Raw genomic sequence first — 19,069 nt, forward strand, 5'->3', positions numbered from 1 at the left:
ACTGCAGCTCTGCCTCCTGAGTTCTAGCGATTCTCCCTCCTCAGCCTCCCGAGTAGTTGGGATTATAGGCATGCACCACCACGCCTGGCCAATTTGGTATTTTTAGTATTTTTAGTAGCGACGGGGTTTCTCCATGTTGGTCAGGCTGGTCTGCAACTCCTGACTTCAGGTGACCCACCTGCCTTTGCCTCCCAAAGTACTGGGATTACAGGCATGAGCCACCACACCTAGCTGCTCAAACTCTTGAAAGCCGAGATAGGTGATCATGCACCAGTTGGGAGAATGAAAACCCTGTGAAGCAAGGCCTTTCAAAATCTCTGCTAATGTTTGAAACATGTCAGCAGTCCCAGTGTTCACTTGACACCCTTATGCTTCCACTTTGGCTTTGAATGCAGCCACTTTATCTACCAACTTGGAACACAGTTGTCATTCTCCCTTGAATGAAGTGATAGATCGACTGTGTTAAGCAGGTTGAATATGTCACACAAATAAGCAAGTTTTGTGATCCATTCTGTGTCACTGAAATGTGCTGCCTGTGGTGACTGTTTTTCTAAAAGAAGTCTCTGGAGTGGCTGTTGTAACTCAAAAACTCTAGCCAGTGATCTACCTTTAGAAAGCTATCACATTTCTGTGTATAAAAAGAAGATATGTGTGCTCTGTGTCCTCACAGAGTGATGTGAACACATGTAAGTTAAGGGCATGTACTTTAATGTGGTTGATAATTTTAATCACATCCTGCAAAATGTTAAGTTCATGTGACGTTTTTGGCTAACCAGCATTACTCTATGGATGAAACAGTGTGTAGACGCAATTTGGAAGTGACCTTTTTTTTTTTTTTTTTTTTTAAAAGACAGGGTCTCACTTTATTGCACAAGCCGAGTGCTGTGGCACAGTCATGGCTCACTGTAGCCTTAACTTTCTGAGCTCAAGCAGTTCTGCCTGGGACTACAGGCACGTGCTACCACGCCCAGCTAATTTTTTATTTTTTGTGGTGAAAGGGTATCACTATGTTGCCCAGGCTGGTCTCAGACTCTTGGACTCAAGTGATCCTCCTATTTCAGCCTCACAAAGTGCTGGGATCACAGGGATGAGCCACTGCGTCCTGCCGAGGCAACCTCTTTGATTGAGTAGTGAAACCAGAAAGCTGTCCAGTCGTGGCAGCTGCTTCATCCATGCATATACTGACACAAAATGACTAATTCAGTTTTTCTGTTAAGTAATCATTCAAGTCTTAAATAGTTCTGCAGTGTGGTATTGGTCGGCAACAAAAGTACACATAATGTATCCTCATGCATATCCTCCTGAAAAATATAGTGCACAAAAACAAAAACAAGCATTGTTGCCTTGTTATCACAGGTAGACTCGTCCGCCTGGATTGTGCACCATGGTGACTCATTAGTCCTCTCTAACAATTGTGCCTCAACATCCCCTGCTATTTCATCAATTCTTCTAGTTCTGGTATGAGCCTAAGTGAACATGTGCTACCTTTTGAAGTGCAGCTTCTCCTAAAAGTTACGACAAATGTCTTTAGCAGCAGGCAGGAACTATTCTTCACCAACACCAATAGTAAAGGGCTTCTTAGTTTTAGTAATGTGGTTAGCCGCTAAGAATGATGCTCTCAGTGCAGACACATTTGATGAAGTGGTGGCCTTCAGTAAATTGCCTCTGTTCTTCGTGTTCATGTTTTTTTTTTTCTTTTGAAAACTCCAAAGGCTTGTCTTTTAATGCAGGTGCTTGGTCTCCATGTAATGAAGCAGTTTTGTAGGTTTCATGGCCTTGTTGGATAGCCCGTCACCACATACTATACAAAGATGGCTTGGAGAATGTGAATCACCTTTTGCAGTGAACGCATAATTTAAGTAGGACTCTTGGTATTTTCTCTTAAATGCAGCTTTCTTTTCATTGGCAGTCTTAGAGTCTTCTGCTGTCTCATCATTGGGTCTTTCCCCTTTTTCAAAGAAGCTCTCCAGTGACATTTGTTTTTCACTGTTTTTGGCAAGGGTTAGCAAAAAGATTTATAAAAACCGTGATGAGACAAATGCTTAGCGTGAGAAAGAGGCACAGATGGAAGTGGTAAATGAAATAATGGGTAGGCAACACGTGGACTGAAATAAGTGTTGGAGTCTGGCTAAAAGGCTGCCACTAGATGCAGCTGTACAGTGGAAGTATGTCAACTCTCTTGCCACTATGAAGCCTGCCACCAGATGCAGCTTAATTGTCACTCACTACTCAGTGATAGGAGTTATAGGGTTGGGGTGGGTTTTTTGTTGTTGTTTTTTTCTTTTGTGAGATGGAGTCTCTTTTTGTTACCTAGGCTGGAGTGCAGTGGTGTGATCTTGGCTTACTGCAACCTCCACCTCCTGGGTTCAAGCTATTCTCCTGCCTCAGCCTCTAGAGTAGCTGTGATTACAGGTGTGTTCCACCACACCCAGCTAATGTTTGTATTTTTAGTAGAGACAGGGCTTCTCCATGTTGGCCAGTCTGGGCTGATAGGGTTTTGATACGAGTCTACAAGCAATTGATTTATTATGGTCTCTGTTTAGTGAAACCTCTCTGCTAACATTAATCTGTGTTTGCATCCGCTCTCCAATGTTAGCAACACTGCCTCATCTCCACCTCAGATCATCAGGCATTAGATTCTCATAAGGAGCATGCAACCTAGATCCCTTGCATGAGCAGTTCACAATAGGGTTTTTGCTCCTATGAGAATCTAATGCCACCACTGATCTGACAGGAGGCAGCACTAAGGCAGTAATGCAAGCAGTGGGGAACAGCTGTAAAGACAGATGAAGCTTTGCTAGCTTACCACACTGCTCACCTTCTGCTGTGTGGCCTGGTTTCTAACAGGCCACAGACCTTTACCTGGGGTTTTGGGATGCCTGTTATGTAGCAGTAAGGTGCCATTTAGTATTCCAGGCCCCAAGCTTCCATTTTTTTTTTACAAAAGTATGAGTCACATAGGTTTTTTGTTTTTGTTTTGTTTTGTTTTGTTTTGTTTTGTTTTGAGATGGAGTCATGCTCTGTCACCCCAGCTGGAGTGCAACGGCCCCATCTCAGCTCACTGCAACCTCTGCCTCCCAGGTTCAAGTGATTCTCCTACCTCAGCTTCCCACGTAGCTGGGATTATAGGCACGCAACACCACACCCACCTAATTTTTGTATTTTTAGTAGAGACGGGGCTTCACCTTGTTGGCCAGGCTGGTCTTGAACTCCTGACTTCAGGTGATCTACCCATCTCAGCCTCCCAAAGGGCTGGGATTATAGATGTGAGCTACTGCGCCCAGCCATTATAGAGGTTTTTAGTGCTTATTTTGAATTGTTTCAGTTTTTTATAGTGTGTATTTTTTCTGAGTATTGGGGTAATATGTCTTTTGCAGAAAATTTGGAAAGTACATAAAAGTATATAAAATAAAAATTACACATAATTCATCACTCAAAATACCTACCTTTGTATTATAATTTGGGGTATTTTCTAGTATTTTTCATTATATATTTATTTCTGTTATTTCTCTTTTATAAAATTGAGGTTACCGTATCATGTTTTGTTCACTTAACTATGCATTGTGAACATTTTCCTATGTTTGTCATGAGATATTCCCAAATATGTTTAATGATTATATAAGCCATTTCATGTGTTTAATTTATTTAACCATTCACCCATGGTTTGACATTTGGGTTGCTTGTTTGCTATAATGCCGTTAACTGTCTTATAAAGACTTGAAAATATTTAATGTTTCTGATACCCTGGAGAGAGTTCAAATTTTGTACGTGTTCTCAAGTAATGTACATATGTCACACTGATAGAACTTTAAATCTGCTATGTACCAACTTTTAGTTCCTGTTTTCTGTGGACCAAATTTTATGGGAAAATATTAAAACCTCACTAATTTGGATGATGGGCATCAGAAGAAGGCCAATCTGAATTTTAGAAATAATTATCATAACTAGGCCTAAGACAACTTTTCTTACGCATTACTTGTTCTTTTCTCTATGTGTTTTTACCCGTCACTACCAAAATGTCATATAATATACATACTATATTAGTTTGAAAATTAGTTTTTCAGAATTTCTAGATATTTCCAAACATCTTCAAATATTAGAGATGTAGTAGTTGTGAATTTTTAGGTTAATAAGTCTGGACATATTTGACTTCTTTTTTTTTTTTTTTTTTTATTAATTTTGAATTAATATTTTGTAGGAAACAAGGTTAATTTTCTCAACTTGATGTCGTGTGTGAATATGAGAAAGTTTTAAACTATTGCAGGTGTACAAAAAATATAGTGCTGGCCAGGCACGATGGCTCATGCCAGTAATTTCAACTCTTTGGGAGGCCGAGGCAGGCAGATCACCTGAGGTTAGGAGTTTGAAACCAGCCTAGGCAACATGGCAAAACTCCATCTCTACTAAAAATACAGAAATTAGCCAGGTGCAGTAATAAGCACCTGTAATCCCAGCTCCTTGGGAAACTCAGGCTGGAGAATCGCTTGAACCCGGAAGGTAGAGGTTGCAGGGAGCTGAGATGCACCATTGCACTCCAGCCTGGTGACAGAGCAAAACTCTGTCTCAAAGAAAAAAAAAAATATATATATATGTATATATTTATATTGTATATATATATGTGTGTGTGTGTGTATATTGAGGGGAGCGGGAGAGCAAGCAAGAGTGAGCGAGAAAGTGCAAACTAAGCAATATCTTTGATTCCATCACTCTGCTTTTTCAAATCTTTCCATTTGGCTGTATTTGCCCAGGCCTCTTTTTTTTTTTTTTTTAATTTTTGTTATGAAAAATTTGAAACAGAACAATTGAGATACTAGAACAATACTCATGTATATTTAACAACTAGATTCAGCAGTTAACATTTGCCATGTTTGCTTTAGTATGTGTATATTTTTGCTGAATTATTTGACAGTAGGTATCTAAACATGACACTTGCCTATAGCACATTTCCTAATATATGCACATTCATATATATACCCATAATGTTATCACACTTAAGAAAATTAATGGTAATTTTTTCAATACTGTGTAATTTTTGGTTTCTCTACTTGCCTTCGAAGCACTTTAATAGCTTTAAAAAAAAAAAAGTAGGCCAGGCATGGTGGCTCATGTCTATAATTCCAGCACTTTGGGAGGCTGAAGTGGGAGGATGGCTTGAGCCCAGGAATTGCATACCAGCCTGGGCAACAAAGTAAGACCTCCATCTCTGCATAAAATTTTAAAAATTAGTCATTCATGGTAGTGTGCACTTGTAGTCCCAGCTACTTGAGGCGGAAGATCCTTTGAGCCCAGGAGTTCAAGGTTGCAGTGAGCTGTGATTGTGCCACTGCACTCCAGCCTGGGTGACAAGGAGGCCCTATTTAAAAAAAAGAAAATTACTTAAATAAGGATCCAGTAAAGGATTATGCACTGCATTTTGTTGTAATATTTCTTAAATAATTTCTTTTAATGCAGAGCAATCTCTTCGCACCCACATGCAACATTTTCCCTACATGACATTAATTTATTTGGGAGAGTAAAATCATTGCACAGAACTATTAGATAAATCTACATTCTGTATTTTTTTTTTGATGTTAGTTTAACTTCCTCTTGTATCCTCTGTATTTCCTTTAAATTGGAAGTTAAAAAGATTAGATTTAAGATAAAAATATTTGGTGAGAAAACTTCATAGGTGATGCTGTATACAGTTGGTCCTTGAATAACATGGCTTTGAACTGTGTGGATCCACTTACACATGGGTTTTTTTCTACCAAATGCAGATCAAAAGTAGTGTTTGGGACACCAAACAGAACTATAGGATGTAGGAAACAGGACTTGAGTATCTGTGAATTTTGGTACAGCCGAGGGTCCTAGAGCCAGTCTCTCAAGTATACTGAGGGATGACTGTACTTCATATTGCATTGAATCAGGAGGCACATAATGTTGTTCTATCCCACAATGAATGATGCTAAGTTAGATCATTTGGAAAAGTGGTGACTACCAGATCTCTACAGTGAAAATATATCTTCTGTAAATTAGTAATCTGTTGGAGATACTTTGGCATGCAAGGAATGACCTGCTCTGTGAGGACAGTGTTAGAAATTTTTCATCTACAATTTATCTTTTTTTTTGAGACGGAGTCTCACTCTGTTGCCCAGGCTGGAGTGCAGTGGCACAATTTCAGCTCAGGGCAGCCTCCGCCTCCCAGGTTTCAAGCGATTCTCCTGCCTTGGCCTCCGGAGTAGCTGAGATTACAGGCACCCACCACCCCACCTGGCTAATTTTTGTATTTTAGTAGAGCCGGGGTTTCAGCATGTTGGTTAGGCTGATCTCGAACTCCTGACCTCAAGTGGTCCTCCCACCTCAGCCTCCAAAGTGCTGGGATTACTGGTGTGAGCCACAGGCCCTACAATTTATCTTTTCATTCTTCAGTTGCTTAAGAATTTTTTAATGACTAAAGTATTTTTCATAAGATAAATTATATCAGAAAAATGTCCAGTATTTAAGTACTCACAACAAATAAAAACAACAAAAGGATACCTATTCCATCTTAGATTGAAAGAAATTAAAGTTGAGGGTATGGAATATCCTTGAGTACAGCAGAGTATTCTCAAGGATGTAGGAAACAAAAGAGTTTATAAGCTGTGGGTATATAAACTGCTTGTGGGTATGTAAACTGTTGCAGTATTTTATATAGAGTACTTTAGCAATATATCTGTTGAGACAGAGTCTCTGTCACCCAGGCTGGAGTGCAGTGGCATGATCTTGGCTCACTGCAACCTCCACCTCCTGGGTTTAAGCAATTCTCCTGCCTCAGCCCCCTGAGTAGCTGGGACTGCAGGCATGCACCACCACGCCCAGCTAATTTTTGTATTTTTAGTAGAGATGGGATTTCACCATGTTGGCCAGGCTGGGTACAAACTTGCCTTGGCCTTTCAAAGTGCCGGGATTACAGGCATGAGCTGCCACACCCAGCCATTTTAGCAATATTTATACAAATATTTCAGTACTCTTTCCCTATTTTTCTACTGCCAGGAATTTCCCCTATGTATACTTATAAAAGCACACCAAGATGTATATAAGGATGTCATTGCAGTGTTAATAGCAAAAAAAAAACAAAACCCAAACAACATAAATGTCATCTGGTTATTGTTATTACTACAATATTTCTTAGAGCGTACTGTTTTCACTTGCTGTAACTTTTCTTACCTCAAAGTGTCTTTTTGTTTTTCCTTTACTTATCGCATTATGCATAAACATATGGAAAAATAAAAACTAAATCAGGTGCCTCTGTCATACCTAGCCTTATAATTCTTAGAATAAGTAGGGTTTCAGTGCTGAAGCACTCAAAGTAATATTTTAATTTTTGTTGTTTACTGGTCTCTTGAGTATACAGTATAAATCATGTAATGAAGAAATGACACTTTGAGTAAGAAAAATGTTGGCTGTATCCTAGCTATACTGAAATTCTTGAAATAGAAATATCTGTTACCTTCAACATCTTTAATATCTTTAATGTCTCTATATTTTTTATTCCTTTATAACAGTTCGTTTTCCTGAAGATCTTGAAAATGACATTAGAACTTTCTTTCCTGAATATACCCATCAACTCTTTGGGGATGAGTAAGTAATTTAGGAAAATGTTTGTCAAATTAGGATGGAGAAAAAATTTTGTTCTTTTTCTTTTAGATTAAGAAATCAAATTTTATTTTCTTTACTCTTATTTTTTATGTGGTTTATCTTAAAATATATGTTATAATGGTATTTTATACATTGAGACACTAGCCATTTTAATACCTACCATTTAGTGCTGTAAATGTGTTAATTCTCATAACAGTATTAATGATGGTATTAATATTTGCCACTTGGTGCATTGATGGAATTGGGTAATTGTTTAAGAACATACAAATGGCTAGAGTATAGATTTAGGTAATCTGACTCCAGATCCCATGATCATAACTACTACTTTTTTCTGCCTATTGTTTTGCTAAATTACTTCTAGTAGCATATATTCCCCTAAAGCTGTAATAGAAAGCTTAAATTGTTATTCTGTGATTAAATAAGCAATTGAGAGAAGCTTATTATTTATTTATTTTTGAGACAGGGTCTCACTCTATCTCTCAGGCTGGAGTACAGTAGTGTTAGCTCACTGGAGCCCGAACCTCAGGGACTCAAGCAGTCCTCCCACCTCAGCCTCCGAGTAGCTGGGACTACAGGCACACACGACCATACCTGGCTGTTTTTGTTTTTGATTTTTTGTAGAGATTGGGTATACCTATGTTGCCCAGGCTGGTCTTGAACTTGTGGTCTCAAGTGATCCTCCCACTTGCGCCTCCCAAAGTGCTGGGACTGCAGGCATGAACCACTGTACCTGCTCTGAAGTTTATTTTTTAGAAGGAACTTTAAAGATATATCCCAGGCCAGGCATGGTGGCTCACACCTGTAATCCCAGCACTTTGGGAGGCCGAGGCGGGCAGAATGAGGAGTTTGAGACCAGCCTGGCTGACATAGTGAAACCTCGTCTATTAAAATACAAAAATTAACTAGGCATGGTGGCACACGCCTGTAGTCCCAGCTACAGGGAGGCTGAGGCAGGATAATTGCTTGAACCCAGGAGGCAGAGGTTGTAGTGAGCTGAGATCATGCTCTTGCACTCCTGCCTGCACAGTAGAGTGAGACTGTGTCTCAAAAAAAACAAAAACAAAATAAAGATATGTCCCAGTATATTCAGCACTGTTCTTTAATTTCTTATACTTTGATTACATTATTTAGTCAGTTACCTTTTAAAAAACTTGTGATTTTGAAAAAATTTCAAATTTGCAGAAAATTGCAAGAATAGTACAGTGATCTCTGTATATTTTTTACCTGGATTCACCAAATGTTGCCATTTAGCTACATTTGCTTTGATCATTCTCTCTTATAAAAATATACTATTGTTGTTGAACTATTTGAGAGTAGATTGCAGATATATCCTGATCCTTTACCCCTCATTTCTCTTAAGTATGTATTTTCTAAAAATAAGGGCAACAACCATGAAAGAATTGTAAAAATTCAGGAAATTTAACATTGATACTGAGTCTCGAATTGTTGCCCAGGCTGAAGTGCCGTGTCACTATCTCAACTCACTGTAACCTCTGCCTCTGGGTTCAAATGATTTCTCCTGCCTCAGCCTACCAAGTTGCTGGGATTACAGGCACCTGCCACCACACCCAGCTAATTTTTGTATTTTTAGTAGAGACGGGGTTTCACCGTCTCAGTCAGGCTGGTCTCAAACTCCTGACTTCAAGTGATCTGCCCATCTTGGTCTCCCAAAGTGCTGGAATTACAGGTGTGAGCTACCTCGCCCAACTTGATACATTACTGTTTTCTGATATACAGTCCATGTTTCAGATTTTGTCAGTTGATTTCTAATAATTCTTTAATAGCCATTTTCTCTAATCCTGGATCCAATACAGAATCATATTGCATTTCACTGTTATATTTCTTCATTCTTTAATCTTAAATAGATCCTCAGCCTTTGTTTTTTCCTGACAGACATTTTTGTAGGGCATAGGCTAATTTTGTAGAAATCTTATTTTACACTGATTTGATTGGTTTCATTGTGATTAAACTCAGATAATGCATGTCTTTGCAGTACCATTACAAAAGTGGTAATGTGTCCTCAGTGTATCACATCAGCGAGTCCGTGATGTCAGTTTGTCCCTTGTTGGTTAAGTTAACTTGGGCCACTTAGTTTGGAGGTGGCTGCCAGGTTTTTTCACTATAAAATTAACATTTTTTCCTTTGTAATTTATAAGTAGTTTGTAGGCAGATAAGACTGAAAATAGCCTGTTTTCCATCAAGTTTTTACCCAGTAGTTTTAGCATCCATTATTGCTTGAGTCAATATTTTACTATGATGATTGTAAAGTGGTAATTTTGTAACTCTATCATACCCTTTTAATTTATTAGTTGGCATGCTAGTATAAGAAGAGCTTTTCTTCTTCCCCTTATTTATTTTTTTACTTATATCAAACTCAGGATTCTTTTTCTGTTTTTGTTTTTGTTTTTTGAGACAGAGTCTTGTTCTGTTACCCAGGCTGGAATGCAGTGGTGCAATCACAGCTTACTGCAGCCTCGAACTCCCAGCCTTAAGCAGATCCTCCCACCTCAGCCTCCTGAGGAGCTAAGACTGTAGTACCACCACACCTAGCTAATTTTTAAAAATTTGTTGACCAGGCTAGTCTTGAACTCCTGGGCTCCTGTGATCTTCCGACCTGGACTTCTCAAAGTGCTGGGATTACAGATGTGAGCCACTGCACCCGGCTAAGGATTCTTTTTTTTTTTTTAAATTCGTGGGTTATGTACAGCCTGTTACTGCTACTAATTTTGATGTTCAGATTATCCCCAATTTGGCAGGTGGCCACCCTTTCAGACACTTTTGAGTCTTTCTGATACATCCTTACAATTTTGAGGACACTTTACTTTCTAGCACAGTAAGATGTTTCCAGATTCATCGTGTACTTTCCCTGTTAGTTCTGGAGTCAACCAGTTTCCCATGGAACCCCTGGTTTGTTGTAGTAGGAAAGGGTATTTAGACATAGTGGACATTAAATATTTCCCTTCATGTCCTTTTTCCCCCATGCATTATTTTAACATCATTGATGTGTTTCTTTAATGTGTGGGGGTTTTTTTTGTAGGTTTTGTTGTTGTTTGTTTATTTGAGACAGAGTGTTGCTCTGTTGCCCTGGCTGGAGTGGAGTGGCATGATCTCAGCTCACTGCAACCTCTGCTTCCTCCCAGTTCAGGCAATTCTCATGAGTAGCTGGGACCACAGGCATGTACCACCACACCCAGCTAAAATTTTTTTTTTTTTTTTTGTAATTTTAGTAGAGATGGGGTTTTGGCATGTTGGCCAGGCTGGTCTTGAACTCTGTAGCTCAGACATTCTGCCTGCCTTGGCCTCCCAAAGTCATAGGATTATAGGCATGAGCCACTGCACCCAGCCATATTTAATGTATGGCTTTTTGTTGTTGTTTGTTTTTTGAAACGGAGTCTCACTCTGTCGCCCAGGCTGGAGTGCAGTGGTGCAATCTTAGTTCACTGCGACTTCCACCTCCTGGGTTCAAGCGATTCTCTTGCCTCAGCTTCGCAAATAGGTGGGACTATAGACACATGCCACCATGCCCGGCTAATTTTTGTATTTTTAGTAGAGACGGTTTCACCCTGTTGGCTAGGCTGTTCTTGAACTCCTGGCCTCAGGTGATCCATGCGCCTAGGCCTCCCGAAGTGCTGGGATTACAGGCATGAGCCATTGTACCAGCCTTAAATGTGTTTTTAGGTCAACAAAGGTCTCTTCCTGCAACAAATTTCCTGAGAATTTCTCATTATTAATGTACCAGATTAGATATTTTATATGCTTTCAAATATGAATAATTATATCTTATTATACATAGATAAATGCTAACATTTCAGCCTTTCATATTTTAAACAGATTTTATTTTATTATAAAAAAGAATATTTTCTCTTTGGATATCTATCTTTAAAGAGACATTGTTTTATTCTCTACTTTTTACTATAAAAAATCTGTGGTAATATCTTAATAGATAAGATCTAGTTTTACAGATACTGCTTCTTTTTATTTTTTTTGAGATGGAGTCTTGTGTTGCCCAGCTGGAGTGCAGTGGCACATTCTCAGCTCACTGCAATCTCTGCCTCCTGGGTTCAAGTGATTCTTTTGCCTCAGCCTCCCAAGTAGCTGGGATTACAGGTGCCTGCCACCACGCCCAGCTAATTTTTATATTTTTTTAGTAGAGAGAGGGTTTCACCATGTTGGCAGGCAGGTCTTGAACACCTGACCTCAGGTGATCTCCCTGCTTTGGCCTCCCAAAGTGCTGGGATTACAGCTATGAGCTACCGTGCCTGGCCCAGATAGTGCTTCTTAATAGCATTTTGCACATTCTCTTACCTGTTTTGCATAATGTCACTGAAAGTGGTATGCTCAAGTACCATTCTTCTAAGGTAGGCAGGTGACAGTAACATAATTGTGATATCCCTGAACCTTATGGCCCAAGCATGATATTGCCCTTGATCCTAGTGTCGTTGCCACTCCTTTCTTCTTCACATAACTTTCAGAGTCGCTGGAATGGACGATGCTCATGTTTTATTTCTGTAGCTTAGACAGGAATTTGGAAATGACACTGCTTCTTTCAAATACTTTTCTTTCACAGTGTACTTTCTAAAAGAATCAGAATACAGCTTTATTGAGATATATACTGTGCAGTTCATTTATTTAGAGTATAAAACTCAGTGGTTTTTGATGTATTCAGAGTGTGCAACCATAGTCAACCTTAGAACATTTTTATCACTTCCAGCAAAAACCCTAAAATTCATTAATAGTCACTTTCCTTTACCCTGACCCCTAGTCTTAGTCACTAATCTGCTTTCTGTCGCTATAGATTTGCCTATTCTGGATAATTTAGAGTTCACTTTTTAGAAGACTCTTAAGCTGGAAAAAGGAATATTAAGGCATAAATGTGATAGCAGGGAGCAGGGGTGGAAAAAGTAGCAGCAGTTCTTTATCTGCTTTTTGAGTTCATAGAACAGTTTACATGTAGTAAGGCAGGTGCTGTTGCTGGAGCTCTGGATGTTGGTAATTCAACAAGTGGTAAGTTGGAGGGACTGGTCCAAGGCTTGGTAGCTGCTTGCCTAGCCAGGTCCTAGTTTAACAATACTTCTCTCATTTGAAATGCCGTCCAATACTGATAATGGTAGCAGCAACAGTAGCAATAGTATTAAATGTATGACATTTATTGAGTACTTGCACAATGTGCTGATTTTATAAGTAATTTACGTGTATTAACTTACTCATTTAACCCAAACAACATTCCTGCGTTAGGCACCATTATTCTATTTTATAGATGAAAACTGAAGCACATTTTATTGTAGGTGATTTTTTTTAAGTATAATTTAAAATCTTGAAACTACCCATGAAGTTAAACTTGTTTATATGTAAGTACTTTTTAATGACTGCAAAAATTCATTCTCATTATTGCTATTTTTTCCATTTCAGCGAAACTGCTTTCGGTTACAAGGGTCTAAAGATCCTGTTATACTATATTGCTGGTAGCCTGTCAACAATGTTCCGTGTTGAATATGCATCTAAAGTTGATGAGAACTTTGACTGTGTAGAGGTAAGAACAGAAATGCATTTTTGCTGTTTTCCAATTGAGTTTATTTTAAAATAGGTTTTAGGCTGGGTGTGGTGGCTTACACCTGTAATCCCAGCACTCTGAGGGGCCAAGAGGGGCAGATCTTTTGAGCTCAGGAGTTGAAGACCAGCCTGGACAACATAGTGAGACCCCATTTCTCAAAAAAGAAAAAAAAACAGGAGGGATGGGGGATGGGGTAGAGGATGACAGAGGAAGAAAAGAAAAACCAAAAAAAAAAAAAAAAAAAAACACCACAGAAAAATTAGTGGAGTGTGGTGGCATATGTCTGTAATCCCAGCTACTCAGGAGGCTGATGTGGGAGGATGGCTTGAGCCCGGGAGGCAGAGGCTGGTCGGCTGAGATCATGCCACTGCACTACAGCCTGGATGACAGAGCTAGACCCTGTCTCAAAAACAAAACAAACAAAAAAATAGGTTCTAAAAATTAAAGGTTTGGGCTGGGCACAGTGGGTTGTGCTTGTAATCCCAGTGCTTTTGGAGGCTGAAGTGGGAGAATCTCAAGCCCAGGAGTTGGAAACCAGCCTGGGCAACATAGGGAGACCCTGTCTGTAGAAAACAAATTTTAAAAATTAGCTGGGCATGGAGACACATACCTGTAGTCTCAGCTACTTGGGAGGCTGAGGTGGGAGGATTGCTTGAGCTCAGGAGATTGAGGCTGCCAGTGAGCCATGACAACACTACTGCACTCCAGCCTGGTCAACAGAACAAGACCCTGCCTCTTAAAAAAAGAATTAAGGTTTGAGGGAGGAGAGAATCTATTATATGGTGGTTTTAAAATTACATACTCAGGCTGGGCGTGTTGTCCCAGCATTTTGGGAAGCCAAGACAGGCAGATCACCTGAGGTCAGGAGTTTGAGATCAGCCTGGCCAATGTGGTGAAACCCATCTCTACTAAAAATACAAAAATTAGCCAGGTATGGTGGTGCATGCCTGTAATCCCAGCTTCTCTGGAGGCTGAGGTGGGAGAATCGCTTGAACCCAGAGGCGGAGGTTGCAGTAAGCTGAGATCACACCATTGCATTCCAGCCTGGGCAACAGAATAAGACTCCATGTCAAAAAAAAAAAAGGAGAGATAGAGAGAGATCAGTATGTGTCTGTGGTAGACTGAATAATAGTCCCTGCAAAAGATATCCATGTCCTAATCTTTGGAACCTTTGAATACTGCCTCATATTGCAAAAGGCACTTTGCTGATATAATTAAGTATCTTGATATTATCCTGGAATATTTGAGTGGGCCAAAGCGTAATGACATGTATCCTAATGAGAGGGAGGCAGAAGGAAACTTGGTGACAGAAGAGGAGAAGGCAGTGTGACCAAAGAGGCAGATGTGATGTGGCCACAAGCCAAAGAATGCTTAGTCACTAGAAGCTGGAAGAAGAAAGGAACAGATTCCCTTCTAGAGCTTCCTGAGGGAGTATATTACCTTGATCATAGCCCAGTGATACTGATTTCAGACCACATCTAGAGTGTAAGAGAATAAATGTTTTAAGCCACCAAATTTATGGTAATTTATTATAGCAGCCACAGAAAACCAATATAGGTTTTCATATCAGGAAGTGGGATGCTGCTATAACCAATAGCTAAAAATGTATAAGTGTCTTTGGAGATAGGTAGAGGCTGGAGGAGTTTTGAAGGTGCATGATAGAAAAAGCATAGATTACCTTGAATGAACTGTTGGTAGAAATATGGATGTTAAAGGAAATATGGATTGTTGGTTAGGGCTTAGAATGAAGCTAGGAGTGTGGGAGAGAAAGCCTGTGCCATCTTAGAGAATATAAATATTGTCATAAACATAGTTTTGGTAGAAACATGAACATTAAAAGTGCCTCTGCTACTGAGGAGACTGAGGCAGGAGGATCATTTGAGGCCAGGAGGTTGAGGCTGCAGTAAGGTAAATATGATCATGCCACTGCACTCCATCTTGGGTGACAGTGAGCCCCTTTCTCTTAAAAAAAATAAAAATAAAAAATAAGGCCAGGCTTGGTGGCTCACATCTCTTAAAATAAAAATAAGTAAAGGCCAGGTTTGGTGGCACTTTGGAAGGCCAAGGTGGGTAGATCACCTGAATTCAGGAGTTCGAGCCAGCCTAGACAATATGGCAAAACCCCATTTCTACCAAAAAAACACCACACACACACACACAAAAATTAGCTGGGCATGGTGGTGTGTGCCTGTAGTTACAGCTACTCTGGAACCTGAGGTAGGAGTTTGGCTTAAGCACGGGAGGTGAAGGTTGCAGGGAGCCAAGATTGTGCCACTGTACTCCAGCATGAGTGACAGAGCCAGACCCTGTCTCCAAAAAAAAAAAAAAAAAAGTGCCTCTTGTTGGTGAGGGCTTAGAACAAAATGAGGAACACGTATTTGGCAACTGCAGGAAAGGAGATCCTTGTTCTATAGTGGCAGAAAGCCTAGCTGAATTATGTCCTGCAGTTATGTGTAAAGGAGAACTTCCTGTAAGCAATGGACTTGGGTATTTAGCTGAGGAGGTTTTTATGCAAAGTATTGGAGGTGTGGCATGATTTCTGGCTGTTTATAGTAAAGTGAGGAAAGAGATAAATTGAGGGAAGAATGGTTAAACAAAAAGGATACAGGACTTCATGATTTGGGAAAGTCTTAGGCTATCCAGATTGTAGAAGGCACTAGTTAGGATATTTATTGTCAGAAAGGTGGAAAGTGTGTTCTGGAGAGAAAACCATGATAACCTTTGGCAGGTTAACCTTTTACTAGTGCTGAAGGGATTAGGCATGTGACTCATGGATCTCAGTTGTCTCAGCAAAGAGCTAGGAATATAGATCTGGGGGACATGTGTTGAGGACCCTCTTGTCTAATGGTGTGAATCCTCATGACGTACACAGGTGACTCAAGGGTTGTGAGAATTAAAATTTTAAAGTGCAGCTTGGACTGACAGGACAAAATAAAGGAAGGCTGTATGAACTCTCCAAATTCCATAGGCAGGAAATGAGCTAATTAAACTGCCCAGCTGCAAACATGTGCTACCTTTAAAGAAAATGGAAGAATGACTCTGAGGGCAAAGCTCTGGGTCTAGAGGGTGGAGCTGCAGATCACAGTTATTCTTAGGCCTTGAAACCTAATGGAATTTGCCATGCTGGATTTTTGAAATTCCTTGATACCAGTGACTCCTTTCTTCCTTCCATTTTCTCTTTTGGAATGAGAGAATCTGTAACTGTTGTCCTATGCCTGTCCTACCATTGTCTTTTGGAAGTGATACTTTGTTTTCTGATTTTACAGGTTCATAGATAGAGAGGAATTTTGCCCTAGGATGTATCATACCCAGAGTCTTACCTATAGCTGATTTAGATGATGAGATGTGTGACTTTTGAACTGATTTTATCTAGATGAGATTTTGAACTTGAGTTGATACTGTAATGGTTGAGACTTTTAGGAATGTTTGAGTAGTATGAATGCATTTTGCATGTGAGATGGACATGAATCTTTGAGGGCCTTACGAAAATTATATATTTTAGACTTGTTCTGTTTCTGAGCATTCCTTATTTAAGGGCATTGAAACTTCATCAAGCATTACTTCACAGAGATGATTTTTTTTAAAGATTAAATCCCCTTTTGTTGCTAAACAATGTATTTTAAAATTGAAAGTTTATATTCTTATAGCAAAAATCTCTTTTCTTTGCACTTACAAATCCAGCAAGTTTTAGTAAATCATATCTGATATACTGTTGGTAATACTGTGCTAGACACAAGTGTGACAGATGAAATACATTACTTCATACTATATGTCATAACTTTCTTCTGCAGAAGTAGCAGTTCTTGAAGAATTAACAATGAAACCAACTTTTTCAGGGCTTTAAACTGACTTTAACTGCTCTGTGCCTCATCTTTATTTTTGGTTAAAACCTCCTCTCATTACTGGAGGTGACTTAGTTGGTTTTTTTTTTTTTTTCTTTTGTGATGGAGTCTTGCTCTGTCGCCAGGCTAGAGTGTGGTAGTGTGATCCCAGCTCACTGCAACCTCCACCTCCTGGGTTCAAGCAATTCTCCTGCCTCAACCTCCCAAGTAGCTGGGACTACAGGCGTGTGCCACCACACCCAGCTAATTTTTCTATTTTTAATAGAGCTGGGTTTCACCGTGTTGGCTAGAATGGCCTCAATTTCTTGACCTCGTGATCAACTGGCCTTGGCCTCCCAAAGTGCTGGGATTACAGGCATGTGCCACCGCACCTGGCCTCACCCTTTTTTATTATTTAAATTTTGAGGGATTTGTTATATTGTGACAGTTTTGTCCAAAGTCAAACAACTAGTAAATAATCAGTATTGTATGAGGAGATGATAATTTAGTGTTGTTGTGCACAATATATAATAATATCCTGATTAAAAGATGTTAGGAACATTTATGACCTTTTCTAAGAGGGTCCAGGCTCTTGTGTTTATTGCTTTTTCTTTCTCTTTTTTTTTTTTTTTTTTTTTTTTTTTTTTTTTTTTTTTTTTTTTTTTTTTTTTTTTTTTTTTTTTTTTTTTTTATTTTACTTTTAAGTTCTGGGATACATGTGCAGAACGTGCAGGTTTGTTACATAGGTATCTTTCTCCTTTTTACCATATGTTTCCCCCCCATTTAAAGTTTTTTTTTTTTTAATTTTTAATTTTTTGTAGAAATGGGGGTCTTGCCATATGGCCCAGGCTGGTCTGAAACTCCTGACCTCAAGCAGTCTTTCCACCTCGGCCTTCCAAAATTCTGAGATTATAAATACAAGCCACCATATCCACCCTTCTTCCATGTTTTATGCCATGTGCTCCCAGTTTACTGCTATCATCTTAAGGGGCTTCACACTAGCAAACAATCCCTTTATGGTTAAAAATACCATATTGGGGCCAGGCGCAGTGGCTTAAGCCTGTAATCCAGCCCTTTGGGAGGCCGAGGTGGGTGGATCACAAGGTCAAGAGATCGAGACCATCCTAGCCAACATGATGAAACCCTGTCTCTACTAAAAATACAAAGATTAGCTGGGCGTGGTGGCAGCTACTCGGGAGGCTGAGGCAGGAGAATTGCTTGAACCCAGGAGGCGGAGGTTGCAGTGAGCCAAGATTGTGCCACTGCACGCCAACCTGGTGACAGAGTGAGACTCTGTCTCAAAAAAAAAAACCCATATTGGTAAGCTTGATGGAATCGGATTACTTTATACTGTATGTCATAACCACCTTCTGCAATAGTAGCAATCCCTAAAGCAGTAACAATGCAGCCAGCTTTTTCAGGGCTTTAAACTGACTGTAACTTCTGACTGTACCTCTTTTGCCACCCCTATACCCCATCTATAACATGAATTGTGCATAGCATGAAAAAGATCTGAAGTAGTTTCATATTCAGTGTTCAGCTTTAGTATTAGAAATATTTTGAGTACTACTTGGTTTTTGTGTGTGTGTGTGTGTGTTTTTTTTTCCCATTTCCCAGCCATGTTTGAGATGACTGAGCTTGCCAGATAAATAATGTGTAACTACATTTAATATGTTTTATTTAATATAGTTTGTGTCCCAGGATAACTTTTGAAATTTTACAGATACAGAAGTGATTCTGAATAGTACCGTAGGGGTTTGATGTTTGAAAAGATTTAATATGAGATGAACTAGCATTTAATACATTTATTAAAATAGAGGTTTTTTTTAAATCAAATATGTAGATTGCTAAATTCTCCAGACCCAAGCCCAGCTAGATATTCTTCTTAAAAATGCAGGTGATATTTTTCCTTATGTATAAATCCACTCTTGGAGGGTTTTTGTTTTTTACAGTTGCAGCTGATAATACTGAATTGATTTCTTTGAAAGAACTGTTGACTTAATTATAGATAAACCTTTTAAATACTTCACGCAGTGAGAATAGCTGTGTATTTGCATTGACATCTAATTATTCCATTCTT

At 39.3% G+C, this 19,069-nt stretch overlaps 2 protein-coding genes across 2 annotated transcripts in view; one reads left to right on the forward strand and one right to left on the reverse strand.

Moving 5' to 3' along the window:
- The window catches only part of SLC25A12 (solute carrier family 25 member 12), a 229,436-nt gene that overhangs the window by 155,966 nt on the left and 54,401 nt on the right, over window positions 1-19,069 (reverse strand). The window lies entirely within an intron of this gene.
- The window catches only part of HAT1 (histone acetyltransferase 1), a 74,145-nt gene that overhangs the window by 19,273 nt on the left and 35,803 nt on the right, over window positions 1-19,069 (forward strand). The window contains exons 3-4 of the mRNA XM_017538217.2: window positions 7,524-7,599; window positions 13,027-13,147. Of these exons, the coding sequence (XP_017393706.1) occupies window positions 7,524-7,599; window positions 13,027-13,147 (197 nt within the window). The remainder of the gene's footprint in view (window positions 1-7,523; window positions 7,600-13,026; window positions 13,148-19,069) is intronic.

This window comes from Cebus imitator, unplaced genomic scaffold, assembly GCF_001604975.1.
Source record: "Cebus imitator isolate Cc_AM_T3 unplaced genomic scaffold, Cebus_imitator-1.0 Scaffold110, whole genome shotgun sequence".
NCBI classification, from domain to species: Eukaryota; Metazoa; Chordata; class Mammalia; order Primates; family Cebidae; genus Cebus; species Cebus imitator.